Source organism: Bos indicus x Bos taurus, chromosome 19, assembly GCF_003369695.1.
Source record: "Bos indicus x Bos taurus breed Angus x Brahman F1 hybrid chromosome 19, Bos_hybrid_MaternalHap_v2.0, whole genome shotgun sequence".
Lineage (NCBI taxonomy): Eukaryota > Metazoa > Chordata > Mammalia > Artiodactyla > Bovidae > Bos > Bos indicus x Bos taurus.
Genome location: NC_040094.1, coordinates 28,888,112 through 28,915,881, shown reverse-complemented (window position 1 = coordinate 28,915,881; position 27,770 = coordinate 28,888,112). Strand labels below are relative to the sequence as shown.

Here is a 27,770-nt window from a genome sequence, read left to right as displayed (position 1 = left end):
TCTTCATGACTTGGTAAATAGAGGGGGGTCTTCTAGAGCTTAGAAATACTGAATGCAATAGGAATGATTAGGTTTGTGATTTTGACTAGGCTCTGACTGGTGTTCTAATTAGGGAGTCAATGTGGCTGCAGTGGAGTGAGAGAGAGGTTTCACCTCCTCTAGGGGAATCTCTCATTCCTGTTGTATTGATGAAAAGGGAAGGGACATATCTCTGATGTAATAATGGGAAATAATTGCAAACATATATTTGCCTTATAAATAACTTGGCACCAACATTGTAAATCAAATATACTTCAATAAAAAATACAATTAAATTTAAAGAAATTTTAATTCTACAAGTTATGGTATCCCCTAATTCAATTTCATTCAATACAAGCTCTCTATTCCTTATTACATGAACTAGTTATACATTGTGGTGCCCAGTTATTTATAATAAATGTTATTCTATCTTGCTCTAAAAATGATTTGAAGCTGCTGCAAGTATACAATGGTCTTTGATGCTCTTCTTTCACTTCATACCTTTAATTTCCCTTCCTTCCCTCCAGCCTCACTGACTTCTTGCATTTTTTTCCACTACAAAGCCTTTGTTGTTTCACCTGTCCGTTCTTTCTCTATAATCCCCATCATATGAATCCTTCACTTCTCTCAATTTTTTAAATAGAAAATCATTGTTTAAGTAAGGCTTTCACTATATAAAAGGGACACCCCTGCATTCCTCAGTACCTATAACTCACATTCTACACATTTTACTTTACTATTTCCCCCATTTGACCATGAGTACCTAGAAATAACCTTCAGAAAACTAAGATCATGGCATCTGGTCCCATCACTTCATGGGAAATAGATGGGGAAACAGTGTCAGACTTTATTTTGGGGGGCTCCAAAATCACTGCAGATGGTGACTGCAGCCATGAAATTAAAAGATGCTTACTCCTTGGAAGTAAAGTTATAACCAACCTAGACAACATATTAAAAAGCAGAGACATTACTTTGCCAACAAAGGTCCATCTAGTCAAGGCTATGGTTTTTCCAGGGGTCATGTATGGATGTGAGAGTTGGATTGTGAAGAAGGCTGAGTGCCGAAGAATTGATGCTTTTGAACTGTGGTGTTGGAGAAGACTCTTGAGAGTCCCTTGGACTGCAAGGAGATCCAACCAGTCCATTCTAAAGGAGATCAGTCCTAGGTGTTCACTGGAAGGACTGATGCTGAAGCTGAAACTCCAGTACTTTGGCCACCTCATGCAAAGAGTTGACTCATTGGAAAAGACCCTGATGCTGGGAGGGATTGGGGGCAGGAGGAGAAGGGGATGACAGAAGATGAGATGGCTGGATGGCATCACTGACTCGATGGACATGAGTTTGGGTGAACTCTGGGAGTTGGTGATGGACAGGGAGGCCTGGCATTCTGCGGTTCATGGGGTTGCAAAGAATTGGACACCACTGAGCAACTGAACTGAACTGAACTGAACTGACCTAGAAGTTTTAACCTAATCTATTTTTCTTTGTATTTGATGCCTAGAACAGTACTTGTCAAACAAGAAGCTTATAAATTTTTGTGTATTTACTAATGAAAGCCTCTTCTCTTCCTAATTTAGTCAACCAACCAATCAACCCATGGCTTAATAGGCAGTGGAGTGCACAGAATTCATGCAACTATGTGTCAGCACTATTCTAGGCTTTGGGGGTATAGCAGTGAAGAAAGCAAATAAAAATATTTGCTCTCATGGAGCTTAATTCTAGAACATGGAGACTGACAGTTAAAAAAAAAAAAAAAAAAAGGAATGATGTGCTCTGGCTGTATTAAGGAGGAAACAGTTCCTCTACTTGGCAGGATCAGCAAGATGGAAAGATGCTTAGGCTTTATCAGCCAGGCCGGTTGTATTTGCGCTCCTAAAATCCCTCATCCCAGAGATGCAAGACAAGGTATCACTGCTGCTGCTGCTGCTAAGTCACTTCAGTCGTGTTCGACTCTGTGTGACCCCATAGACGGCAGCCCACCAGGCTCCCCGGTCCCTGGGATTCTCCAGGGAAGAACACTGGAGTGGGTTGCCATTTCCTTCTCCAATGCATGAAAGTGAAAAGTGAAAGTGAGTCGCTCAGTCGTGTCCGACCCTCAGCGATCCCATGGACTGCAGCCTACCAGGCTCCTCCATCCGTGGGGTTTTCCAGCCAAGAGTACTGGAGTGGGGTGCCATTGCCTTCTCCGAGGTATCACTGGGGAAGAGATTAGGTATGCCAGAGTAGGGGACAGGGGTGGGAGTCAGAGCAGAGCGGTACTGAGGCTGAATGGGGAGGAGTCGGAGGTGGAGCCAGGGGCGCGCCCGCTGATGACGTCACGAATCAGCCGTCCTTCAAGTCTCCGCGCGCTTCGCAGCGGGGAGTCGCGGGCGCGTCATGGCGGGCTGCCGGCCTGGGGCTCCTGGCTCTGTGAGTGCTGTCCTCTGTCCCTCGTCTCTTTTTTTGTTGTTCCAGATTTTCTTTTTTCCCCATGTAACCTCCTCCTTGCCTCTCTGCCTCCCTGACGTCGCTGGCCTCTCCCGGGGGAGAGCGACTGTGAGGCTGTTTCTTCCGCCCCTTTCACTGGTTCTGCGTATTTATTCCATTATGCTTGCGGCGCCGTCTGTGAGTATTAAACACGTCTCTGTCCAATGTTTAGGTTTCAACCCAATGGGAAGCCAGGATCACACTAACGGCTACCTGTGGGCCTGTGAGTTCCTGGGGGAGACCCCTGACGTAACTATAGAGAAAATGGGTAACCGATAATCCGGAAAAGCTTATAAGACCCGAAGTGCGTGCAAGATTTGCTGCTGCTGCTAAGTCGCTTCAGTCGTGTCCGACTCTGTGCGACCCCATAAACGGCAGCCTACCAGGCTCCCCCGTCCCTGGGATTCTCCGTGCAAGAACACTGGAGTGGGTTGCCATTTCCTTCTCCAATGCATGAAAGTGAAAAGTGAAAGTGAAGTCCCTCAGTCGTGTCTGACCCTCAGCGACCCCATGGACTGCAGCCCACCAGGCTCCTCCATCCATGAGATTTTCCAGACAAGAGTACTGGAGTGGGGTGCCATTGCCTTCTCCGGCGTGTAAGAGTTAGCAGGGTTTAAAAAACAAAGGAGATAAAAGAGGTTTCAAGGAGCAAGCAAAAATCTGTTCAAAGGCTAGAAATGGAGCAAAAGAGTTTGTCTTTGAAAAACTCAAGAAGTTCAATTGGGTGGTGGTGGAAGGGTCAGAGCTGACAGTCTTGTAAGTCTTGGTAGGCAGCGACTTCAACCTGAGGATAACGGAGTTATTGAAGCGTTTTAAGCCAAAGAGTGATCGGTTGAGTTTCATTTTTGTTTCCTTAGGTAGGAGTGTAGAGAGTGGACTAGCGAGTATCTGTTAAAAGACTGGTTTATGTGTAGTAAGAGGTGGTGGTGACCCCCGACCCCGCAGCAATGTTGAGGTTCCAAACGTGAAGACATTAAAAAGATACTGAGGAGATAGAATCTAAATTAAGTAAACTTCCCAGGTTAATACTTTCTTGACCTCATCCACTGACTGGATGGCTTTAATAGCCAGTGACGGGTCCTGGTTTTCCTAAATCTATACTTTAGCTGAGATCTCTCTCCTGATACCAGTTATATCCACCTGCCTACCAGATTCTCCACCTGGCCAGCCTACATACCAACACTGAACTTTCCACAAAATCCACATCTCTTATGATGTTCACTAGCTTTGCAAATATCCTCAACCCAATGGTTCTACTTTGAAATATGGATATCCTCTTTCACTTCTTCCTTTCCCTACAGGAGACCCAAATTCAATATACACTGTTGCCAACCTCCTCACCCCACCCCACCCACTCCTGGATTCTGATTCAATAGATGGAACCACCTAAAAATCAACTGCGGTTTTGTTTTTTTTTTTTCCAACTGCGTTTTAAGCAAAAGTTTGGTGATTCTGAGGCAGCAGTACCACTTTGAGAAACAGTAGTATTCTATGTGCCAATGGAGCTAAAAGAGAAGACCAAGAGAAGAAGACAAAAAATGTGGGAGTCTGGGCTGTTATTATGTTGGTGGGCAGTTCTGAGTGATGACCTGGTCCAATTTTGAGAACCCTGACCATGAACAAGAGTGACTGAGGTAGGGTGAAGGTGAGGTCAGTGATAGCACTGTTTACAAGGACTCTGAAGTCATCTAGAACTTGAATGATGGTTTTTCAAGCTGCTAAAGGCTAATTGGGGACTTCCCATTTGGCGCAATGGTAGAGAATCTGCATGCCTATACAGGAGACACGGGTTCGATCCCTGGGTCAGGAAGACCCCCTGAATTAGGAAGTGGCAACCTACTCCAGTATTCTTGCTGGGAAATCCCATGGACAGAGGAGCCTGGTGAGCTACAGTCCATGGGGGTCACAAAGAGTCCGATGCAACTGAACAGCACACAAAGATTAACTGAATGTGGAGGACTGATCATAGAAGAGCATTGGAGGAACAGGGATAAAGCTGTAATGGTTTGAGATTATCGCTGGGGATCAAGAAGGATAAAGGTCCTACCCCTAAGTATTGTTGAATCTTTCGGAATTTTTAAAGAAACCTGCTTAGCACTGAGAGTATGCCAGACTGGTCCCCTCCCCTAGAGTTATCTATATACAGAGGCAACAAAATCTGGCACATACACAAAGATGGTTCCTGTCCTTCTTAGGAAACCCCTTAGCTACAAGGTTAAGATCTACTAGATTACCAGAACAGGAAACAATTCCAGGGAATTGTGTCTTACATATAATCAGTTTATAGTACCTCAAATGTATACACTTCACTAAAAAATGAGGGGGCATTAATAAAAGAATTAGAAAAAAAGGGGGAAATGATTAAAAATTATACTGCCTATGTTCTTTTATGTAACGTCTATTAAGCACATTTCCATATACATGTTACTATACGGTACTATGTACTATAGTTTATGAGCAATTTAAAGGATTTTTTTTTTGAAGGTGATTTTATTTCTTTAAAGTTAACATAGCAACAAAACCTTTATTTTTTTTAATTTATTCATTTGTTTTTGGCTGCTTTGGGTCTTCCTTGCTGCACCAGGGCTTTCTTTAGTTGTGTCGAGTGGGTGCTATTCATTGTGATGCATGGGCTTCTCATTGTGGTGGCTTCTCTTGTGGAGCTCAGGCTCTAGGTGGTGCAAGGGCTTCTGTAGTTGCAGCTGGAAGGCTTAGTTGCCCTGAGGCATGTGGAATCTTCCCAGACCAGGGGTTGAAGTTGTGTCCCCTGTTTGGCAAGCAGATTCTGAGGGTAACTTTTGACCAGTTTTGTTCCACTTCCTGGCTTTAGAATCAGACCCATGGGAATTTTCTGGTGGTCCAGTGGCTAGGATTCGGTGCTTTCACTGCACAGGGTCTGGATTCAATCCCTGGTTGGGGAACTGGTATCTTACAAGCCATTCAGCATGGCCAGAGGAAAAGAAAAAAAGAACTAGAATCAGACCCCATATAAGATGGGCTGCCCCTGCTGATCACTGCTCTCAATAGAGGTGTATGCAAGGTACTGTGGGAGCCTCAAGGAAGGGAGCAGGATTCTCTCGGAGATGCTCAGAGAAGACTTCATGAGGAATATTTATTCTAATTGAGTGCTTTAAGGATTGGTACGGTTTTGTTAAAGAGGCAAGGCCAAAGCTGAATGGCCAGTTGTCTAAGCTGATTGTCTGTCTGAAACTAAGACTTCTGAGGTTTCTTCAAACTCTAAACTCCTTTACATTACATATTCATTTACATTCCCTCTTAACTTTTTTTTTGTAATCTATTCCTTTATTCTTTCCCAAATTTCCCTGGTGGGCAGGATAGTCAGGAAGGTGTTTTAACTAGCTTTACTTTCCTCAGGAGCAAGCCTGGCTTGAGGTCGCCCAGGCTTTCATCCAAGAGACCCTGTGTCCACCTGGCAAGGAGCCTGATGTCCAGTTGGCTCAGTTGGTCATTGACTGTGTGAAGACTACCTGGTTGTCCCAGGGAACGAGCCAGGGTTTGACACTGCCCCTCAGCTACAGGTAAGAAGGGGAGGGGTTCACAGGAAAGTTAAATTTGGGATTGAAAACAAAGTACTTATCTTTTGAGATGAGTGAGGGGAAACTTGCTGAGGTGAGAAAAAGGTGGTGTAAATAAAACCTCCTTTTGCCAATCCTTCTCCTTCTCCATCAAGCTGCTTTCCTTTAACTGTTGATCTTATTTGGCTCAAGTCGTGTTTAGAGACAAGGGGAAGGGGTTGAGAAGATAGAAAGTATCGGAAAAGAACCCTCAAAGTGGGGAGAGAGGCTGATATTATTTCATTTGTTTGTGCTAGGAAACTAAGATATAGACAGTGACTTCAGCAAGTGCAGATCATTGTATTTTGGGAGACCTGAGTTTGAGGTCTGAAGCCGAGTTATTTTATTTTATTTTTAAAAACTTTACCATTTCCTAAGGGCTTCCCTGATGGCTCAGCAGTAAAGAATCTGCCTGCACTGCAGGAGATGTGGGTTCAATCCTTGGGTTGGGAAGATCTCCTGGAGGAGGGCATGGCAATCCACTCTAGTATTCTTGCCTGGGCAGACAGAGGAGCCTGGTGGGCTACAGCCCATAGGGTCCCAAAGAGTCAAACATGACCAAAGCACCTTTGCAAGCACGTACCATTTCCAAAACTGTTCTAGGCAACGTTAATAAAGTACCACAGGAAAAGGGTTCCATGCCAAACATGCTTGAGAGACACTGGATGTGATAATCTTCTCTAGGAGAGTCATGAGGCTCATTAACATGTTAAAGGCTCTGAGAAGTCCTCCAAAAAGAAACCTGTTTATCTCTTCATAAAAGTAACCACTATCTGGAATATGGGAGAATTCTTGTGAATATCTTTATATTTTTTTCTATACATGAATCTATCCCTAAGCAATATATAGTGGTTTTACATGACTTCAGACTTTGTGTAAATGGTCCAGTACCTTATGTATCCTTTGCAGTTTGCTTTTTGTGCTTAACCTTCTGAGATTTACTCACATTGATAGCTCTAGGTCATATTTTTAACTGCTGTATGGTATTCTGTCAAGTGAATATTGGAGAAAGCAATGGCACCCCACTCCAGTACTCTTACCTGGAAAATCCCATGGATGGAGGAGCCTGATAGGCTGCAGTCCATGGGGTCGCTGAGGGTCAGACACGACTGAGCGACTTCACTTTCACTTTTCACTTTCATGCATTGGAGAAGGAAATGGCACCCCACTCCAGTGTTCTTGCCTGGAGAATCCCAGGGACGGGGGAACCTGGTGGGCTGCTGTCTGTGGGGTCGCACAGAGTCGGACACAATTGAAACGACTTAGCAGCAGTAGCAGCAGCAGCAAGTGAATATACATATCACTGTTTTTTCTTTTTTAAAAAAGGTAGAAATCTGTCTAGGTTTGTTTAATTTGTTGTTTCCCAATAATTGAAAATCAAAAAGAATCATTGAAAAGTGGTAAATCATCAATTTTTAGGAAACTTGCAAACTTTTATAAGTTTCTTGTTATTCTTCAAGATAAATGTAGAGTAGATAGCACAATATATAGAAGATGGTGGGTAAGGATAAAGTAAAAATTATTTGATGGGTCAGTTCAGTTCAGTTCAGTCGCTCAGTCGTGTCCAACTCTTTGCGACCCCATGAATTGCAGCACGCCAGGCCTCCTTGTCCATCACCAACTCCCGGAGTTCACCCAGACTCACGTCCATCAAGTCAGTGATGCCATCCAGCCATCTCATCCTCTGTCATCCCCTTCTCCTCCTGCCCTCAATCCCTCCCAGGATCAGAGTCTTTTCCAATGAGTCAACTCATTGGCCAACTCATGAGGTGGCCAAAGTACTGGAGTTTCAGCTTTAGCATCATTCCTTCCAAAGAAATCCCAGGGCTGATCTCCTTCAGAATGGACTGGTTGGATCTCCTTGCAGTCCAAGGGACTCTCAAGAGTTTTCTCCAACACCACAGTTCAAAAGCATCAATTCTTCGGCGCTCAGCCTTTTTCACAGTCCAACTCTCACATCCATACATGACCACGGGAAAAACCATAGCCTTGAGTAGATGAACCTTTGTTGGCAAAGTAATGTCTGTGCTTTTCAATATGCTATCTAGGTTGGTCATAACTTTCCTTCCAAGAAGTAAGCGTCTTTTAATTTCATGGCTGCAGTCACCATCTGCAGTGATTTTGGAACCCCAAAAAATAAAGTCTGACACTGTTTGTTTCCACTGCTTCCCCATCTATTTCCCATGAAGTGATGGGACCAGATGCCATGATCTTCGTTTTCTGAATGTTGAGCTTTAAGCCAACTTTTTCACTCTCCACTTTCACTTTCATCAAGAGGCTTTTTAGTTCCTCTTCACTTTCTGCCGTGAGGGTGGAATCATCAGCATATCTGAGGTTATTGATATTTCCCCCGGCAGTCTTGATTCCAGCTTGTGCTTCTTTCAGTCCAGGGTTTCTCATGATGTATTCTGCATATAAGTTAAATAAACAGGGTGACAATATACAACCTTGACGTACTCCCTTTCCTATTTGGAACCAGTCTGTTGTTCCATATCCAGTTCTAACTGTTGCTTCCTGACCTGCATACAAATTTCTCAATTTATTATTTGACAGGAAAATTTTTCATTTTTCCATTTCCCTTCATTGAGTGCATGCTGTATGTCAGGTCCCAGGGCATACATGGGACTTTCAACTTTCAACTTTCCTTGAAAGTTGGAGGACAGGACCTTGAAGAATCTACGAAGAGTGACCCTGTCCTTACTGTTTTTTGTCCTGCAGGTGCTTTGGGTGAAGGAACAGTTCTCTCTAGCCGCTTTTTCTTAGGCTTTTATAGAAGTAGGGAAAGATAGAAATACTTCTGAGTGAGACATGCCTGGCTTTGCCACCTACACTACTGTGTATCTGAACCTCTGAATTTCTTCATTGGTGGTGTTTCCAGGGGTTTTTGGTGAAGATTCAATGCAATATTGAGCATGAATGGACCCAGTATAATATGTGCATAGCAGGGGCACACCACATATTAGTGTCTGGTTTGCCTTTTATTTGCTCTGAAGTCACTGGGAAAGAATGAGGCCAATGCAGAAGGGGAGTGGGCCATCTAAAATAGCATTTCTAATCTTTAGCACTCACATGGGGATTATGTTCCTGAGCGTAACAAGGAGAATAAGTTGTTACATTTTGTAACCTTATCCTTTTTCTCTTGGGGGGGGGGGGAACCATGGGAATGTAAGTGAGTGGAATAATGTATTACAAAAGTGTGACTGTCACTACTTTGATAAATTGTATTACATTCTCTGTGAGATACCTCACAATGGATACTGACTCAGCAGTATTGCAGCACTTTGCTTGAGAATGGCTGGTCTCAAACATCTCTTGAAAGCTGGGAACTCCTGATACCAACTTCCCCCTCAGCCTCAACCTCCCAGCCAGTCTCCAGTGCTATGATATTCTAGATTAGGAAAGGAACCTGATTGGGGCCAATGATGTTGAGCCATTAGGCAGATGTCTTAGTGTCTCCACTGGAGTTCTCTGTGGAAGCTGAGAGCTGAGATGCTGTCAAGGGAGCAGTTTGTGCGGTCTCTAAAGCGTTCTCCCCACATGCTCATCCCCTCAGGCTGCTTTGACATTCCCACTCCATTTCTCTGGATTCTGTCTGTAGCACTATCTTGTTCAGGATCTCATTCAGCAGACTTTCTTCTGGCCTTCTCTAGGTACCACCCAGTCTTTGGACCCAGACCTCCTCCTCATTTTCTTAGGCCCTCACTCCCAAATTTTTTCCCTTTAATCAATCAAACAAACTGTCTTAGTCCACGTTCCCCATTGATCTTTCCTTAGGATCTTGGGGGATTTGTGGAGGGTGAGGATAATTCGTAGGCTTGAATGTAGCTCTACAGAACCTCTGTTCTCTTCACTCTGCAGCTTTGTCTCAGTAAAGAACCTCAGGACCCACCAGCGTCTCCCATGCTGCAGCCACTTGTCCTGGAGCAGTACTGTGTATCAGGCTTGGGCCCAAGAGGCTGGACCACGTGGGGTTCCTCTGCCCCGGGAGCGACTGTTACTTTTAGGGACACTTACCGACCTATCAGGGAACTTGGAACAAGAGTGCAGGAATGGAAGCCTCTATATAAGAGATAACACTGGTGCCTTGGATTGTGAGGTGAGTAGGAAGTGGGTGGTCAAATGCCTCAGATCCTAATAAGAATGGCATCTAGGGAGCAAGACAATTAAGTCTCTGAGGGAACAAAGATGGAGCAGGATGGATTGGGCGCCAGGATCCTGATTAATCCTTGCCTTTGGTCTTTTCTAGCTCATAGATCTGGACCTTTCTTGGTTGGGCCATTTCTTTCTGTTCCCCAGCTGGAGTTACCTCCCTTCTCCGATGAAGTCGCCAGGAGAGGGGCACGTGGAGCTCTGGGGTACCCCCGTGCCAGTATTTCCTTTGACCATCAGCCCTGGCCCTCTCACCCCCATCCCTGTTGTCTACCCAGAAATGGCTTCCCGCCTGCTCAGGTACAGGTAATTCTTCCATCCAAGGGAGGAGGGAGCATTGTAAAACTGGGAGGACAGTGGATCAGTGGAAGGAGGGAAAGAAAGGCATAGAAAGCAATATAGATGGAATGTTCCAAATCAGGGAAATGATGGAGGATTCTTCAAGAAAAGCCTTATCTAAGGGCAGGTAGAGTTTGAAGGAAGCTTTTAGAATAATGGCTTTGGGCTATGGAAATTTTACATCCCTATTTCTCTTCAAGAAAATTAGAGATACCAAGGGAACATTTCATGCAAAGATGAACTCAGTAAAGGACAGAAATGGTATGGACCTAACAGAAGCAGAAGATATTAAGAATACACAGAAGAACTGTTCCAAAAAGGTCTTCACGACCCAGATAATCATGATGGTGTGATCACTCACCTAGAGCCAGATATCCTGGAATGTGAAGTCAAGTGGGCCTTAGGAAACATCACTACAAAGTTCGTAGAAGTGATGGAATTCCAGTTGAGCTATTAAACATCCTAAAAGATGATGCTGTGAAAGTGCTGCACTCAATATGCCAGCAAATTTGGAAAATTCAGCAGTGGCCACAGGACTGGAAAAGGTCAGTTTTCATTCTAATTCCTAAGAAAGGCAATGCCAAAGAATGCTCAAACTACCGCACATTTGCACTCATCTCACACGTTAGTAAAGTAATGCTCAAAATTCTCCAAGCCAGGCTTCAGCAATACTGAACCGTGAACTTCCAGATGTTCAAGCTGGTTTTAGAAAAGGCAGAGGAACCAGAGATCAAATTGCCAACATCTGCTGGATCATCAAAAAAGCAAGAGAGATCCAGAAAAACATCTATTTCTGCTTTATTGACTATGCCAAAGCCTTTGACTGTGTGGATCACAATAAGCTGTGGAAAACTCTTCAAGAGATGGGAATACCAGACCACCTGACCTGCCTCTTGAGAAACCTGTATGCAGGTCAGGAAGCAACAGTTAGAACTGGACATGGAACAACAGACTGGTTCCAAAAAGGAAAAGGAGTATGTCAAGGCTGTATACTGTCACCCTGCTTATTTAACTTATATGCAGAGTACATCATGAGAAACGCTGGGCTGGGAGAAGCACAAGCTGGAATCAAGATTGCCGGGAGAAATATCAATAACCTCATATATGCAGATGAGACCACTCTTATGCCAGAAAGTGAAGAACTAAAAAGCCTCTTGATGAAAGTGAAAGTGGAGAGTGAAAAAGTTGGCTTAAAGCTCAACATTCAGAAAACAAAGATCATGGCACCTGGTCCCATCACTTCGTGGCAAATAGATAGGGAAACAGTGGAAACACTGGCAGACTTTATTTTTGGGGGCTCCAAAATCACTGTAGATGGTGACTGCAGCCATGGAATAAAAAGATGCTTACTCCTTGGAAGAAAAGTTATGATCAAGCTAGACAGCATATTCAAAAGCAGAGACATTGTCAACAAAGGTCCACATAGTCAAGGCTATGGTTTTTCCAGGGGTCATGTATGGATGTGAGAGTTGGACTATAAAGAAAGCTGAACACCAAAGAATTGATGCTTTTGAACTGTGGTATTGGAGAAGACTCTTGAGAGTCCCTTGGACTGCAAGGCAATCCAACCAGTCAATCCTAAAGGAAATCAGTCCTGAATATTCATTGGAAGGACTGATGTTGAAGCTGAAACTCCAGTACTTTGGCCACCTGATGTGAAGAGCTGACTCGTTTGAAAAGACTGATGCTGGGAAAGATCGAAGGCAGGAAGAGAAGGGGACGGCAGAGGATGAGATGGTTGGATGGCATCACCGACTCAATGGACGTGAGTTTGAGTAAACTCCCAGAGTTGGTGATGGACAGGGAGGCCTGGCATGCTGCAGTCCATGGGGTCACAAAGAGTCGGACATGACTGAGCAACTGAACTGAAGTGAACTGAGATTGTAGTGGAAAGGAAGGCATTTGTAAGGGGGGAAAAGAAAGAGGAAGAGATAAAAAATGACTGCTCTTCTCTCTACCTTTTTTAGAAGTAAGCACAGAAACGTGCAGCCAAACCTTGCTGGGAATCTAATTCGATTCAGTGCTCTGGTGAAAAGTCAGAAGAAAGCTTACTTTGTCCTGTTTCTTGGTGGATCCTCCCCAGCTGGCACCCAGGTGTCTGTCATTGTGCAGGTAGGTTTAGGGTCAATTCAGGAGTGTGGAGGTGTGAGTGGGCTGTACAGGCTCCTAACAGGTAAGATAGCATCATAGGAGAAACCATGTGGGAAAGGAGGACAGCTTCAGAGACTTGCTTCTAGAACAGTGCAGTTGAGGGAAGAGTGCATGGGGTACCTTCCCTGTGTATAGAAGATGGGGAGAAGACTTCCCCGCTCATTCAAGGAGACAGCTTCTGTATCATGTATCCCATTTTGAAAAACTGCCAGAATCACCTGTTTTCCCCCAGAAGAGTGACGAAGAAAAGTATTTATCTGAACACCATTAAAACATGGAATAACATGTTCTTTAAAAAAAAAAACTTGGTGCTTACTGTTGAGTCTTTTTACATCAACTGATATGATTTATTTTTTTATTGAGTATAATTTTACAAATACAGTCTCTATTGTACGTCAGTGAATCAGCTATATGTATACATAGGTCACCTCTTTTTTGGAGTTCCTTCTCATTTAGGTCACCACAGAGCATTGAGTAGAGTTCCCTGAGCTGTACAGTAGGTTCTCATTAGTTACCGGTTTTATGCATAGTAGTGTGGGTATGTTGGAGAAGGTGACGGCACCCCACTCCAGTACTCTTGCCTGGAAAATGCCATGGATGGAGGAGCCTGGTAGGCTGCAGTCCATGGGGTCGCTAAGAGTCGGAAACGACTGAGCGACTTCACTTTTCCCTTTTCACTTTCATGCATTGGAGAAGGAAATGGCAACCCACTCCAGTGTTCTTGCCTGGAGAATCCCAGGGACGGGGGAACCTGGTGGGCTGCCGTCTATGGGGTCGCACAGAGTTGGACACGACTGAAGCAACTTAGCAGCAGCAGCAGCAGTGTGTGTATGTAAATTCCTGTGTTCAGTCAAACCATCATAAACTACTGGTTTTGCATAAGCAGTAAACTCGTGAGGTCTTAGCTATGAGTGGTGACATTGAGGTCTGGTTGGTGTTTTCAAGTAGAAATGAGGGTCTGTGAAGCTGAGCACCTGGGACTGTGAAGTTCAGGTATCTTGAATCATCAGTTGTGTTTCGAAGCCCCTGAGAATGGCATTTGTGCTCTGGGAGGAACATGCCCTAAAAGATGGTTATATTTATTAATGGTCTTCTCTATGTAACTTTCGCTTAAATTTCTTCAATAACCCGTTGTTGGCCCCTTGTACATTCCATATGATACCTTCTGGGGTTTATTTATTTCCTACTTGGACGATTCTCCCTTTCCAATTGATTAAAAGTCTTCAGCATGTTATTTCTGGATTTTTTTATTCATCTTGGCTCTTCCATTTTGTCTCCCGCCACCCCCAAGAACATTCCTCCTCCGTCCTGGCCAGTGTTTTCCTTGCCTTGCTCATTCTGAGTTCTGAACATTTCTGTATTGTTTTTTCTTGCTTGAAACACCTTCCTCTCTCGTCTCCACTTCAGCAATCCAGAGATGGCCTTCAGGACCCTGGCAAGTTCAGCTTCGGTCACTTGGCCTTCTTGATCATCTCAGCCCATCCTGACCTCTTTTCTTTCTCTGAAACCTTACAAATGTGTGTTGTTTTTGCCACTTGATCATATATGTTTCCCAGTGGTTTGATATATGTTAGAGAAGAGAGAACAGTCTATGTTATTTCCCTTAACATCTGTCCCCATACTGGATACATACGTACGTGTTCATATTGATGAAATAAGTGAAAGTTGTTTGCATGGCTGGTCTGTGTGGCGGGGTGGGATAGGGGAAATGCAAGGGCAGAATTGTCTGCACGAAATACTTATATATTTTGGAGGAAGCTGTACAGATGGTATGTGCCTTGGGGGAGGGATTAGGAAATGTTTGCCATCTTCTATGAGAGGGGAGAGTTCCTGAGAGTTCTGAGGCTTAAGATTTAATTGGCAAACAGGAAAGATAAAGAAGTAAGGAAAAGAAAAAAAAAAAGAGGTAAGGAAAGGCTCTCGAGGAGCCAGTCCTTGAGGTGACATGGTGATGGGAAGGAGCTCCTGCAGAGGGACAGGACATGGGAAGCCTCTCACGTACTGTGTCACCTGCTTCTGCATAAGCCAGGTCCCTGCCCAGCTGGTGTGGCACCGAGCCCTCTGTCCTGGTAGAGCCTATGTGCTGACGGAACTGCGAGTATCCAAGCTCCCTGGTCACCGTTACCGGGTGTGGATGACCAGCACCTCCTCCCAGCTGTTGCCGCTGAAACCAGAATGTGTACGAGAGCTGGAACTGGAGCTGGCTGGAGTCCCCTTGGAGGCCGACCCCCAATCACTGCCCCGGCCCAGCAGCCCCCAGGACAAGAAGCGTCCAGGTCCAGACTGTCTCGTCCGGGACTCCATACTCTTATCCTACACGGTGCGCCCGAGGGAGAGGTTCCTGAGCCTGGGGTTGGGGGAGGGGGCAGGAATTGTGGGGTCTTCAAAGAGGAAGGGCCTGGGGATCACCTGGCTCTTCGGCTTTTTTGCAGGGAATGGTCACTGACACGCTGAATCAACCTGCGGGCCTCTATGAGCTGGACAGGAAGCTGGAGCTCTGCCTCGCCTACCAGCAGTTCCGTGGCCTCAGGAGGGTGGTGCGACCAGGAGTCCGTCTGGAGGTATGTGAGGGGGTCAGGGCTGGTGACAAAGAGAGACTCTCTTACCTTTATGGGTTGGTCTTTTTTTTTGAGCAGGTCGACACCCCTACAACAAAATTATAAAAATAATTAAATGTATTGGAGTGCAAGGTGCTTTTGTAAATAATGATTTGGACGAGAGATCAGATCAGGAATGGAGATTGGGGCCCTGGGAGGAGCAGGTGGGTCCAGAGCATCTCCTTTCTAGAAGGACCTTCTCACTGGAGGAGGAGATGTTGGAGCTGAAGCACAGGTGTGGGGCCAGGATGACCTCAGGCAGCCCAGTGAGCCCTCTGGCCCACAGAAAGGCTGAGTGTGGCTCCTGGGAGGTGAAGGCTTATTTACCACAGGGGAGTGGGTCATGATGGAAAGCAAGACAGAACTGGAGGGAAGTAACCTGTAAAGGAGAAATTGTGTGTTTCCTATGAGCCAGGCAGTGGCAAACTGCATTTACCTCTGTCTGGGACCATTGAGTTACTTTTTCACCTCTTCTGCCTCTGCAGCTCCAGGATGTTCACCTCCTGCAGTCAGTGGGCGGGGGGACGAGAAGACCCATATTAGCTCCCTGCCTTCGTGGTGCCGTTCTGCTTCGCGGCTTCTCTCATCAGGTGCCTGAGACTCAGTTTTCCCACCAAGTCCCCCAGGCCTCCCTGTATGAGCAGCTGGTATGGGAGCATCAGTTAGGACTCCCCATCTACCTGTGGGCCACCAAGGCCCTGGAGGATCTGGCCTGCAAGTGAGGAGGACGTGGATTGGGGCTGGGGAGGTGGTGAGGGGTGGGCCACTTCGTCTCAGGGAAGCCATATTCTGGAAGAGCCTCTGGGGGAAGTGACTCCACTTCTCTGCATGGCCAAGGCTGTGTCCTCACGTGCTGAGATACCACCAGTTCCTGAAGTATTCATCACCTGGGGACCCCAGCCTGGGACTACAGATCCTGGCCCCGATCTTGGAGGTTCTTATTCCACCTGGCTGCCCTGGTCGGAACACACACAGCGAAATCCTTGAAGAGCCACATCACTGTCCACTCCAGAAGGTCTGAAAATGTTGGGGTATGGGTGGCAGATCTAACACCCTGGGGGACACCGGGGCACAGGGGACACGTAACCTGATGTCTTGTCTCTTGGACAGTACACCCAGCTGCAGACTCCCTGCTTTTTCCCTACTTTGGCCTTCCTGAAAGAGGAAGCGAAGTGCAGGGCCTGGGCCTCCTTTGACCCTAAGACCCTTCTGCCCCTCCCAGAGGCTTCTCACTTGCCCAGTTGGCAACTCAATCAGCGCCTGGCCTGGTCCTGGCAGTGTCTGCTGCCTTCTGCGTTCCGCCCTGCCCCGGTGAGTGTGGCTCCAGCAGAGGTCTGGAGACTTCCTCTGTTTGCCACTTTCACTACTCGTACCATAGTCCTTCTTGTCATTTTGATGGCACTAGCCTTCTTACTAGACCGCACCATCTCTTCCTGGACCCCTCTCATCCACTCCCCTGCAATGACTAGAAATGGGTGGGGTAAAATGTAACGTGGTTTACAAAACTCTTAATTTAAATCCTTCTCTTGTTTCTCCCAGAGTGTATAAAGTCAAACCCAAACCCCCTGTTGTGTCTTGTCCTCCATGGTCTCCTGGCTCTAACCTCGATCTGTAAACTTTCCTTCTGGCTGCTAAATGTGTGAATGCAGGTGAATTTTCCCCAATCTTTCTACCCCACTTCAGGATAAATTCTTGAAGCTCTGAGATCATGTCTTTGTGGTTCATTTTGTAGCTCTAACAGTTAACACTATGCCTGGCACATGGTAGATGCTTTGTGTAGTTGTTTAGTGAAACTTGATGCCTAGGCCTTCATTTCCTTGCAGGTACTACTTGGGATCCTGGTGCCTTCATCTCGTAAAGGGTGTCTGCAACTTCGGGACCAGAGCGGTTCCCTGTCCTGCCTACTCCTGGCCCAGCCCTTGCAGCCCCTCACTGACCCCAGGCTCATAGGTTTGGAGTTCAGTGGTGGAGAGAAGATGATGGGAGTGGGAAAGAGGGTCTCTGAACTGGGGAGTGTAGGAGAGAGCTTCTGCCAGGATTCAGTAGACATGCTCAAGTGGCTTATTTTGATCAACAAGTCTGGGGAGTGGTTTTGGAGGCTGGTATGGGCAGGTGGTGTAAAGGAGCCAGGGGTTCCCGGCCGGAATCACAATTCCGACATTCATTTCTCCCTCTAACTCCTCACAGACACACCAGGATGACAGCTTCCATTTCTCATATCCCTAGTTTGGAAGAGGAATGGTCTTGGAGTTATTGAGGCTTGTAGCCAGGGAAACCCTGGAGAGGAAAGCTTCTCAGACCTCAGAACAGGTGTTTTAGGGATTTATGAGAAAGAATCAGGCCTCTCAACCTAGGGGGCCAGGGGTGGGATTGGCTGTGCTGATGGAACAGTTTCTACCTTGGAGGTACCACTCCTCCAAGATGGGGGTCAGGCCTGGGCCTTCACGTTGTGTTAGGCATGCAGCTCCTGCCTGGATTGAGCGTGAGACCTGTGGGGTGGGCTGCTTCTCTGCCCAGCCCACAGTCTTCTCCTCTCGCCAAAATAGAAAACTGTCTTCCTCTCAGGTTGCCTGGTGAGGGCAGACAGGTTCCAGTTGGTCATAGAAAGGAATGTCAGAAGCAGCTTCCCTTCTTGGAAGGAGCTGAGCACCACAGACTTCATCCAGAAGAAGCAGGCCAGGTAGGTCCTTAGGGTGGTGGCTGTCCTCTGGGTCCCACCACCAGGGAAGTGGAAGGGGAAGTCTCCATGCAGGGGGTGGAACACTGGGGCACAATGCCTGCATCACTAAGAAACCTCTTCCTTGTCTCTCCCAACAGAGTCTATGTCCAGTTTCTTCTGGCCGATGCCCTGATCTTGTCTGTGCCCAGACCCGTCCTTCACTCAGCCACCTCCTCCACACCTCCTCGGACAGAGCCTTCCCCTCCAGAGGGTCCCCACATAGAACAGAGCCGGCTGTTCTTGCTGTCCCACAAGGAGGCACTGATGAAGAGGAACTTCTCTGTGCCCCCAAGTGCCAGTTCAGAGGTGCCCCAGCCCACCCTCAGTTTCCATGTATTAGGGAAGTGGCTTGGGGGCACCCAGAGGAAGGAGGGAACTGGATGGGGCCCACCTGAACCCAAGGAAGATGAAAATTCAGATCAGAAGGTAAACTGGGGTCTTGGACCTCTGATCTGTCCTCCTGAGCCCCAGCTCTCGTCTGAGGGACTCTGCTCTCCCTGTCAGGTCCTCCTTCTGTTCCTTGGCTCCTCAGTCCGCTGGTTTGAGTTCTTGCACCCAGGGCACGTGTACCGGCTCGTGGCTTCTGGCCCTCCCGTGAGTGCCCCACTTCACCACACCCTTCCCCAGAAAGGGGAAGGGTATTTTGGCTTGCGGTCTGGAAAGGAAGTTCTAAGTCTTCTGGAAGAAAGGTGGATGTAGATCAAATAGAAGGCCTGCCTGTGTCTAGACCACTTCCTTTGTCAGGCCCTAGAGAGGAAACAGAATTGGGTCATAGTTTGTGAGGAACCTCTCTCCAGACCAGGACACACTAGGAGATGGTCATGTCCCCATTTCCTGGCAGACATTGATGTTGTTCGAGGAGGGTGGTTCATCCTGCGTGTCACAGCATCCTCTGGAGCTGGCTGGCTGTGCATCCTGCCTCACTGTCCAGGATGAATGGACTGTGGAACTTGCAAGCTCTCAGGACATCCCGGAGGTGCTGGGTATCCGCCCGACACTGCCTGAATCCTCACTGACTGACCTGCTCAGTGGCAAGTAAATGTCCACCAGTTTCTCCAGCTCGCTTGGCTGCTCTCTCTTCCTCTGCCGTGGTTGTGTCGGATGAATTGTCTGTCTCCTGCTACAGTGTGTGTTTCATGAATGTGATTTAGCTCCTAGAGGAGGGATGGGCGGTGTAAGATAGAAGCTGTGTTTCATACCTGATTACCACCGCTGCCCCCCTACCCCCGCCCCGGCTCAGCATGTCACTGACATTATTATGAGCAGGCTTTCTCACAATTGAGAACAAAGCTTAGCAGTAAAAGGAAATATAAGAAACAAACAAAAAAAGCAAGGACAAAAGCTAAAAATCTCTAGAGAAGGACCTTCCTTTAGTGCAAGAATTGACTGGCTTATAGCTTCAGGAATAGCTTTACTTTCCTTGTGTAAGCTTTTTTGGGGGCAGCTGCAGTGCAGTTGAAGATGCTGCAGAGATACTTCCCCCTGTGTAAGCAAACAAACAAACACCATGTTGGATTATATGTGTAACTTTTACAAAACTTCCCTAGAAGTGCAAGTTTTCAAGGACCTATGATTTGAAGGAGGGGGCACGGGCCCCAGTGTATAAAGCTGAGAATGATGGGCTGACTGAGATTCTAGGGTAAATGCAAGTGGAGATTCACCTTTGCTGGGGTATTTTTTGGTGAGGCCTCTGTGTACAAAGCTGGATTGGGTTTTGGGTTTGTGTGTGTGTAGTGATCTGCTACAACGCTGTTTTTCCCATAAGCCCTGTTACTTTTAGTATTTGGTTTGAGACATTTCAAGGCTTTCCAGGACCTCATAGGTAAAGTTCTAGCAGCTACTGTAACTCCTTTCTGTCCTGGGATCTGACTCCATTCTCACTCTATTTCTCTGACCCTCCAGTTTTGCAGATTCCTTGGTGTCTTTTTCAGCTGAGATTGTGTCACATCTCTGGATGAAGCCTGGTAATAACACCTGTTTGGGTAAAGGGTAAGAAATAGAGTGGTGGAACCTAGTGATCCTGAGAGGGACCACTAACCCCTCCCCATTCCTACTGTAGGGAGCTCTGGGGCTGTGAGACGGTGTGTGAAGCTCACTGTAGCTCTGGAGACTGCTGACTACAAATTCCCTCCTCACTTGGATGTGTATATTGAAGACCCACACTTGCCGCCCCCACTGGGACTTCTTCCCGGAGCCCGAGTCTACTTCCACCAGCTGGAGAAAAGGGTTTCCAGGTGAAGACCTGTGTCGATGGCCTGGCCTCCCCTCCCTCCTGATGCGCTTCTCTTGAATGCTTGCCCCTCCCTGTGTGGCGATGACAGCTTCTCTTTGCTGTTAGGTCTGCTGTGTTTCTCTGCCGTGTATGCCCTTTGCCCCTTTGCCCCTGCAGTATGTTCCAGACTAGCCCTTCCCTTCCTCTGCCCTCTGTGCTGATAGTACCAGGGTCAGGGCACGTCCCTCAGGGGGAGTGGCTCGTCCTGTGACACCGTCCCAGCCCCTACCTCAGACTGACTTCTTTCTCCTCCTCCTCTCTCCCCCTCCTGCACCTGCAGGTCCCACAACGTTTACTGTTGCTTCCGGTCGTCAACCTGTGTGCAGGTCCTGCATTTCCCCCCAGATACTACGGTCAGGTCAGTGGCCCAAAGCCCATCTCCAAACCTTACAGCCTCACATCTGAACCCCACACCTGTTCCAGGCTCTGGAATTTTCCCCATAACTCCAAGCTTCTCCCCTCCTAGTAAAATGTGTGTAGTCAGAAGGATTTCCTCTGCTTCAAATGAAAAATGTCCATACATATCATTCTACCCAGGAAGATTTAGTGTTCTGGGATTTTAAAGGGTTTTCAATCCAAAATACAAATATGTTTCTTAGCTAATATCTTGGTTTTTCAAGCCTGAGAAATAATCGATGACAATCAGAGATCAAGAATCAAAATAAATGGGGGCCCTGGGGAACTTGCATTTGTACCCTGCTATTGTGTGAAAATTATATAAATCTTAATTATGTTGAATTGGTTCATAGAGTATTTCAAGTCTACTATGTCTTCTACTTTTCTGTCCATTCTGTTAATTTTTTAGATTTTGATATTGAAACTCCAACCAAAAAAACTTAATTTATCTACTTAAAAAAATTGTAGTATATAGTGGACCTGTATGTACCTTTGCTCTGTATTTGCCATATCTCCTGTAAATGTGTTTTCATACTTAGAGAATTTAAAAAATAAAAAAAGAAAGGAGAGGCCCTGGGGCTTCCAGGAGAGCACAGAAGCCACTACTGTCCCTGTCCTCACGCCTGCTGAGTCCTTCCAGACAAACTCTGCTTTTAGAACTCTGTTGGCTGTTTCTTGAACCCCCCTTCTCTCTTTAGTGCCCCCCTGCCCCACATCTACCTGGCCGAACTTCTGCAAGGTGACAAGGCCCCATTTCGGGCCACTGCTTCTTGCCATGTCGTTTCTGTCTTCAGCCTTCATCTCCTCTGGGTGTGTGCACACTGTACCAGCATCTGCCCACAGGTAAGAGCGGGGACAGGCTAAGCTGGGTGCAGGGTGCCAAGAGGGCTGTGATGGGGGCGAGGGGATTTTGCCAACCACTTTCTTCATCCCAGGGAAGGTGTCCTCGTCAGAGCCCCGCTTGCCCCACGCAAACATCTGTAAGCCAGGCCAGCATCAGGTGAGAGCAGAGCACAAAGTGGGCACCCATTGCCCCATTTCCATGACTGTCTGCTGTCCTGATGTTAGCACAATTCCTGAATGGTGGGAATTGCTTAATAAATATTTTAGAATGAATGGATGACGGTATAGTGAGCTAACAAGGTGTAGAGCGATTCCTGTTGGGTCTGGGTGACTGGCCCCCTGGGTTTTGCTGTCAGAGTTTCTATTTCCTAACCGCCCCCGCTCCCCCGCTCCCAGGCTCCTGGTGGAGGATGGGACTGCAGAAGCTGTGGTGACCTGTAGAAATCATCAAGTGGCAGCAGTTCTAGGGCTGTGTCCCAGTGAGTGGACCTCCCTCCTCGAGTTTGTCCGAGGGCCGGGGAAAGTGGCCTTGCAATTTACAGGGCCTGGAGCCCAACTTGAGGTGAGATGTGGCTGGGAGGTGGGGGCTCAGATAGCCATTTTCCTGGGAGCTTGGTTAGAAGCTTGAGTCCTGATGAAACCTCTTTCCCTTTCTAGTCCTCAGCTGAGGTGGATGAGCCCTTGACCCTCTTCCTCTGGACCCTCTGTACCAGTTTCTCTGTCCTCCGCCCTATGGTGCTTTCTTTTGAGCTGGAGAGAAAACCCTCCAAGATCATCCCATTAGGTGAGGGTCAAAGGGCAGGGATGTAGATTGATGGGTCCCAAGAGGAAGAGGGAGGGGGGATTGACAGGGAATTTCTGAAGTTGGGAGGAGAACGGAGGGTGGGGACTGAAAATCACATACACAGGACCTGTGTTTTTCTCTCTTCCCATCTCAGAAGCTCCTCGGCTACAGCGATTCCAGTGTGGGGAGTCCCCTTTCCTGACTCGAGTGAACCCCAAGATCCGACTGTCATGCCTCTCTATCCAGGAGCATGAGCACCCCAATGCCCTGGGGGCCTTAGTTTCCTCCTGCTAACCGAAACTGCAGTGGCTGGAGATCTTGAGGCTGGGCTTCAACTCCTTTCCCTGGTCATGGCCCTTAACCTTCTCTGAAACTGAACCAGGACCCCAGATCCTTGGATTCACAAAATGCTGCTGCCGCCAAGTCGCTTCAGTCGTGTCCGACTCTGTGCGACCCCATAGACGGCAGCCCACCAGGCTCCCCGGTCCCTGAGATTCTCCAGGCAAGAACACTACCCTGCTGTTATTGCTCCGTATTCTAATGCCAACCTGCCTTGAGGAAATTGTGGAAATCATAGTGCTGTTGCCTTTCCTCTCTAGTAGGTGTCGAGGTACCTGTACTCACAGGTGGTCCTGAGCACCTGGGTTCTGTCTTTGTGGCAGGGACTTGCCCCTCATGGGTTTGCTCCTGACAGGTTCCTTGCTCTACAATAAAGTTCTTGGGATGTTTCTCGCTTTCACTCAGGTGGGTCTCAGGCCTCATGACCTGGCAACCCACCCTTCGTTTACCATCATTTTGGCCTTGTTTGCCATCAGTGCCAAAACAGGTTTGGAGAAGAACTTCTGGTCCAGTGAAGTCAGGCTGTGCAGGGAGTCAATTAGGGAGAAGAGTGCAGGTTAGACATTCCTTGATGGCCTCGGTTAGCGAAGGTGGGCCCGAAGAAGTAGTCAGGCCTAGAGTTGTTGCTGAGTACAAGGTGATTATGGCGAGAGGGAAGCACCGATTGTTAGGCGGGGCATGTGAGGAACCCCGGATGTGGGAACTCCGACAGGGGGTCAGTATTGTGGGTTTCCTTTGGGCCAGACCTAACGCAAATTCTTGATTAACACCTCGAGACCGGCAGGAAGAACCTACAGAATTAGGGGTTGCAGGAGTAGTTATTTGAAGATGCTCATGAATTTGGTGTTCAGCCATTTCTTGCCTGGGAGCTGCTTGCTACATCGAGAGGTAGAGCCTAGCCACATCTCCAAGCGCTTTGCAGAGCACGGTCCTTCGTGCGCATTAGGAATCTGTTTTAGTTCGCGTTTGAGAGGTCTCTGGAGCCTGCTACATAGCAAAGGTTTAGGATTTTAAAAATGGGTTTGCCGTACTTCAGTGATCCATGATACATTCAAAGAACAACACTTAAGCAGCTGGCCGGTTAGCTCAGTTGGTTAGAGCGTGGTGCTAATAACGCCAAGGTCGCGGGTTCGATCCCCGTACGGGCCAGAAAGGCTACTTTTGCTTGCTTGTGTCCGACTGCGACCCTATGAACTGCAACACGCCAGGCTTCCCTGTTGTTCACAATTGCCCGGAGTTTGAGGTCCACCGATTCGGTGGACTACATTTACTCCTTCCAATATACCCGGGAGTTTGTACCTGGAGCTAGTTACCTTCCCAATCACGAACGACAACGAACCCACTGCTTTTCAAAACCCAAATTGCCCGCTCAGTCCAGGGCTTGGAAGGGCGTTCCGCCGGGCTTAGGGTAGCTTCCGCGTCTGTTCTTCCCTGAGAGTGCGCTGTTGGAGGCGGGCGAGAGAATGGGGGAAGCATCCCGGAAAGTTGGGGCGGGGCCACCAGTGTGAAGTCAATCACAATTCTGCTTTTTGGTGTTCTTGCTGAAAAGTCTCCTAGCCCGGAAAGCACGGAATTATAAAAGAGATAAAGTGTGTGCGGAACTTGGAGACCAAGAAAGGGTGAGAGTGAGTAACACGACAACGCATATGTAGTCGTGGCCGAGTGGTTAAGGCGATGGACTAGAAATCCATTGGGGTCTCCCCGCGCAGGTTCGAATCCTGCCGACTACGATTTCGTTTTTCTTCTTGGACGCGCTCTACAATTACCTGCCTTCTGTCCTAGACCTCTACGGGGATTGATTGATCCAGTCGGTACCACAGACACCCTCCAACCATGTGCTTCTTGCTAAGGTTGAGGTCTTTAATTTTCTTCTTTCAATATCGGGGGCAACTCTTGAATGGATGTTTGATGTCAAACAATGATTTATCAAAATTAAGTTCAGAGAAGTAAATTGTGACCAGGATTCCGGTGGTAAATTTGTGTATACGCCCTTAGAAAACCTTTGTGTGTCTTTGGCGCCGTGGCTTAGTTGGTTAAAGCGCCTGTCTAGTAAACAGGAGATCCTGGGTTCGAATCCCAGCGGTGCCTTTCAAATGAGAGAATGAGTTTGTTTTCTTATCCTAATGAATTAACTGCTTTTAGATCTGAAGACCCAAGGTTGCTATTACTGCGCTCTGAGCGCCCTTATCACCGTTTGAGAGAAGCTCCCCGATCCATTCAGTTCAGTCGCTCAGTCGTGTCCGACTCTTTGCGACCCCATGAATTGCAGCACACCAGGCCTCTCTGTCCATCACCAACTCCCGGAGTTCACCCAAACTCATGTCCATGGAGTCGGTTATGCCATCTAGCCATCTCATCCTCTGTCGTCCCCTTCTCCTCCTGCCCCCAATCCTTCCCAGCATCAGAGTCTTTTCCAATGAGACAACTCTTCGCATGAGATGGCCAAAGTATTGGAGCTTCAGCTTTAGCATCAGCCCTTCCAATGAACACCCAGGACTGATCTCCTTTAGAATGGACTGGTTGGATCTCCTTGTAGTGCAAGGGACTCTCCAACACCGTTAGACTGCTCCAAAACCTTCCGCAGTGACCAGGGAAGAAACCCAATGCAGGCCTGCACCTTCCTTTGCCCAGAGGACGCCACACGGCGCTGGTGCTGGTGAACCAGCCCTGGCAGCCTTCCCACCGCCTTTACATCTTTCTCTACCCCGGGACATCCCTAGAACTTGAGTCGGTTTGTTTTGCTTGGTTCTTCATTAAAGTTCTTTTGGCTTTGAGGCCTCAGAATTATATGTATGTATATATATTATACGGAGAAGGCAATGGCAACCCACTCCAGTACTCTTGCCTGGAAAATCCCATGGACGGGAGCCTGGTAGGCTACAGTCCATGGGGTCGAGAAGAGTCGGACACGACTGAACGACTTCACTTTCACTTTTCACTTTCATGCATTGGAGAAGGAAATGGCAACCCACTCCAGTGTTCCTGCCTGGAGAATCCCAGGGATAGCGGAGCCTGGTGGGCTGCAGTCTATGGGCTCGCACAGAGTCGGACACGACTGAAGCGACTTAGCAGCAGCAGCAGCAACGGCTAGTATGGCGCCCTCTGGTTCCCGAAAGAGGACGTGAAAGGGCTGGGATCCTGTGGACAGAATGGAAGTAGAAGAGAACATATCTGGTGGGGTCTCCAGGGAGCCGGGGTGGAAGAGCAGCCCACATTTTCGGAGCACTGAAGCCAAGATTGTAAGAGTAGAAGTAAATGCTGCGGAGAAGGAGGCAAGAAGTAGGATCCGTGAACAGTTGACAGGGTCCGAACCTTCTTGGAAGTTAGGCAGAAAGGTCTGGACACCATCCTTGGCCTGGGAACCACTGCCAGATGTCTGAGCACAAATTTGGCTTGAAGGACTTGCTATATCGAGATGACAGGTCAAGTAAGTGGAGCAGCACCACCAGGACTAGATTTGTGCCAAGCACTGAACTGCACACTGTGCATGACCAGATGAATAAGGCAAACCTCTTTCCTCATAGGAAGGAGGACGAGGTCACAGCACAGTGCCCCAAGGGCAGTGACTGGGCACTGGGATAAGGTGGAAAAAAGAAGTGGCACCTCATCGAGCCTGATTGTGGAGATTGATCAGGGGAGACTTTTGATCAGGGGAGGCTTTCTGGAGGTGAGTCTTAGACTCTTAAAAAGACCATGTGGAAATTTGCCTGTGTTCTATTAAACACCTTTGTTCTCTAACACCTTTGTTCAATGTCCTGGGAATACAGCAGAGAAAAATAAACACAACAATAATGTTTTTAAAATTAAATGATGTGATATGCTAGGTAAATGCTACATAGAAGAATAACACAAGGGATCAGATAGTATGGGGGTGGGGGGTGGGGAGCAAGGGACTTTCAGGAGGACAGGGTTCGGTTTTAGAAGTGTCAAAGACTTGCACCAATGCAGCTATAGGAGAGATGGAGAGGAGGGGATGAATTCGAGACATGTTTAGTATAAAAAACACACTAGGACTCAGTAACTGATCGGAAGTGGAGTCCGAGGAAAAGGGAGAAGGTCATGATGTTGTCTTCTCAAATTCACCAAGAATATCTTTTCACCCTTTCCCACCCTTTCTCTTTCAAACCACCCATGAAGTGAGGGCCCAGTTATACCTTAGAATTCAGTGTTTCCCTGTAAAGTTTTGACTCCTGTTAAAATGTAAAATATTTGCACCAAAGTTGAAATGACATCAGTTGTTTACACCTTAGTTCTTTGATTCTAAAAGTGAGGTCCATAGATACGGTATGGATTTTTCTAGAAAAGGAAGCCTTCATCGTGTTATATAAGGGCTTTAGGCTTTGGCCTCTGTGCCGATTAAGTGCCTGACAGTAGATAAGAAAGAGATGACCAGAGACTTGGGGAAGGCTGGTGCCCAGGACTGGGGAGACAGAAAATGGAAAAGGCTAGAGGGAGCGTGATGCCTTGCAGCACTCCTCACCCATCTGGAAGGCCTGGGAGGCTGACAGGAAAGGATGGGGTGTTCTCTGCTGCCCTACCCCACTGTCCAGCCAGGGACGCCTGAGAAAGAACAAGCAAAGAGCTGAACCCTTCTCCGAAGTCCCTCCCCTCCCCCGCCCCCCGTCCCCGACCTCCCCGCCTTCCAACGAAGTATCTGTGAGTAGGGCTTTAAGAAGGGGCTGGCTTCACAAACCATAAGACTGGGCTATAAAGCAAGATGGTTCAGTCCAGAGATGCTACGAGGGGGTCGAGTTCAGGGGCAGATCAGAACCCTTCTGGGAAGACACTTAGGAGCAGGAACTAAGCTGGCGAGCAACTGACCCCACCAGGTCCTGCCTGGATGGACTCTTGGCGGCCCCCAAGTGAGAGCAGGCGAAGTGTATTAAAACCTTAGAAACTCGCAGTTTGGAAAGCCGATCCCCTCAACCCGACCTCGCCAGCCGTTCATCTCAATGACGCCCCCTTCGTGGGTCTTCTTGGCCCCAGGAATTATTCCCTCGCCTGGACACTACCCTGCGGTGTGGGGAGACTGTGGGCTCTCGCAGTGTCGGTCGCTCCAGACGCAGGGACCGAAAGAGGGACTGGTGTTCCCAGAGAGATTTCAGGACTCATTAATTGTCCC

The 27,770-nt window shown here is 47.6% G+C and overlaps 1 protein-coding gene and 3 non-coding genes across 5 annotated transcripts; all 4 read left to right on the top strand.

Annotated features, from left to right (window-relative positions):
* The first annotated feature begins 2,342 nt into the window (after positions 1–2,342).
* On the top strand, positions 2,343–23,048 carry CTC1 (CST telomere replication complex component 1). Of its 2 annotated transcripts, none has more exons than XM_027517521.1 (23): positions 2,343–2,427; positions 5,860–6,023; positions 9,918–10,155; positions 10,306–10,508; positions 12,515–12,659; positions 14,728–15,018; positions 15,131–15,259; positions 15,781–16,013; positions 16,133–16,310; positions 16,406–16,606; positions 17,119–17,245; positions 17,861–17,975; positions 18,113–18,440; positions 18,519–18,608; positions 18,856–19,049; positions 19,917–19,978; positions 20,074–20,248; positions 20,567–20,644; positions 21,381–21,525; positions 21,618–21,682; positions 21,922–22,087; positions 22,183–22,309; positions 22,464–23,048. In XM_027517521.1, exons 1-23 carry the CDS (start codon positions 2,395–2,397, stop codon positions 22,601–22,603), a joined length of 3,627 nt encoding a protein of 1,208 aa, XP_027373322.1. In that variant the 5' UTR covers positions 2,343–2,394; the 3' UTR covers positions 22,604–23,048. The 2 variants fall into 2 exon arrangements, with proteins under 2 accessions (XP_027373322.1, XP_027373321.1); XM_027517520.1 differs by having other exon boundaries at positions 10,306–10,514.
* Positions 23,049–23,723: 675 nt separating this feature from the next.
* On the top strand, positions 23,724–23,797 carry TRNAI-AAU. The gene has a single exon. It is a non-coding gene; the product is annotated as a tRNA-Ile (tRNA).
* A 499-nt stretch (positions 23,798–24,296) lies between these two features.
* Positions 24,297–24,378, top strand: TRNAS-AGA. The gene has a single exon. It is a non-coding gene; the product is annotated as a tRNA-Ser (tRNA).
* Positions 24,379–24,662: 284 nt separating this feature from the next.
* Positions 24,663–24,736, top strand: TRNAT-AGU. Its single transcript has one exon. It is a non-coding gene; the product is annotated as a tRNA-Thr (tRNA).
* Positions 24,737–27,770: the final 3,034 nt, after the last annotated feature.

Coding starts and splice junctions, on each gene's coding strand:
- CTC1 (XM_027517520.1), top strand. CDS start 2,395: ATGGCGGGCTGCCGGCCTGGGGCTCCTGGCTCT. Junction 18,609..18,855: donor TCGTGGCTTCTGGCCCTCCC/GTGAGTGCCCCA, acceptor ATTTCCTGGCAG/ACATTGATGTTGTTCGAGGA. Junction 20,249..20,566: donor CTGGAGAAAAGGGTTTCCAG/GTGAAGACCTGT, acceptor CTGCACCTGCAG/GTCCCACAACGTTTACTGTT.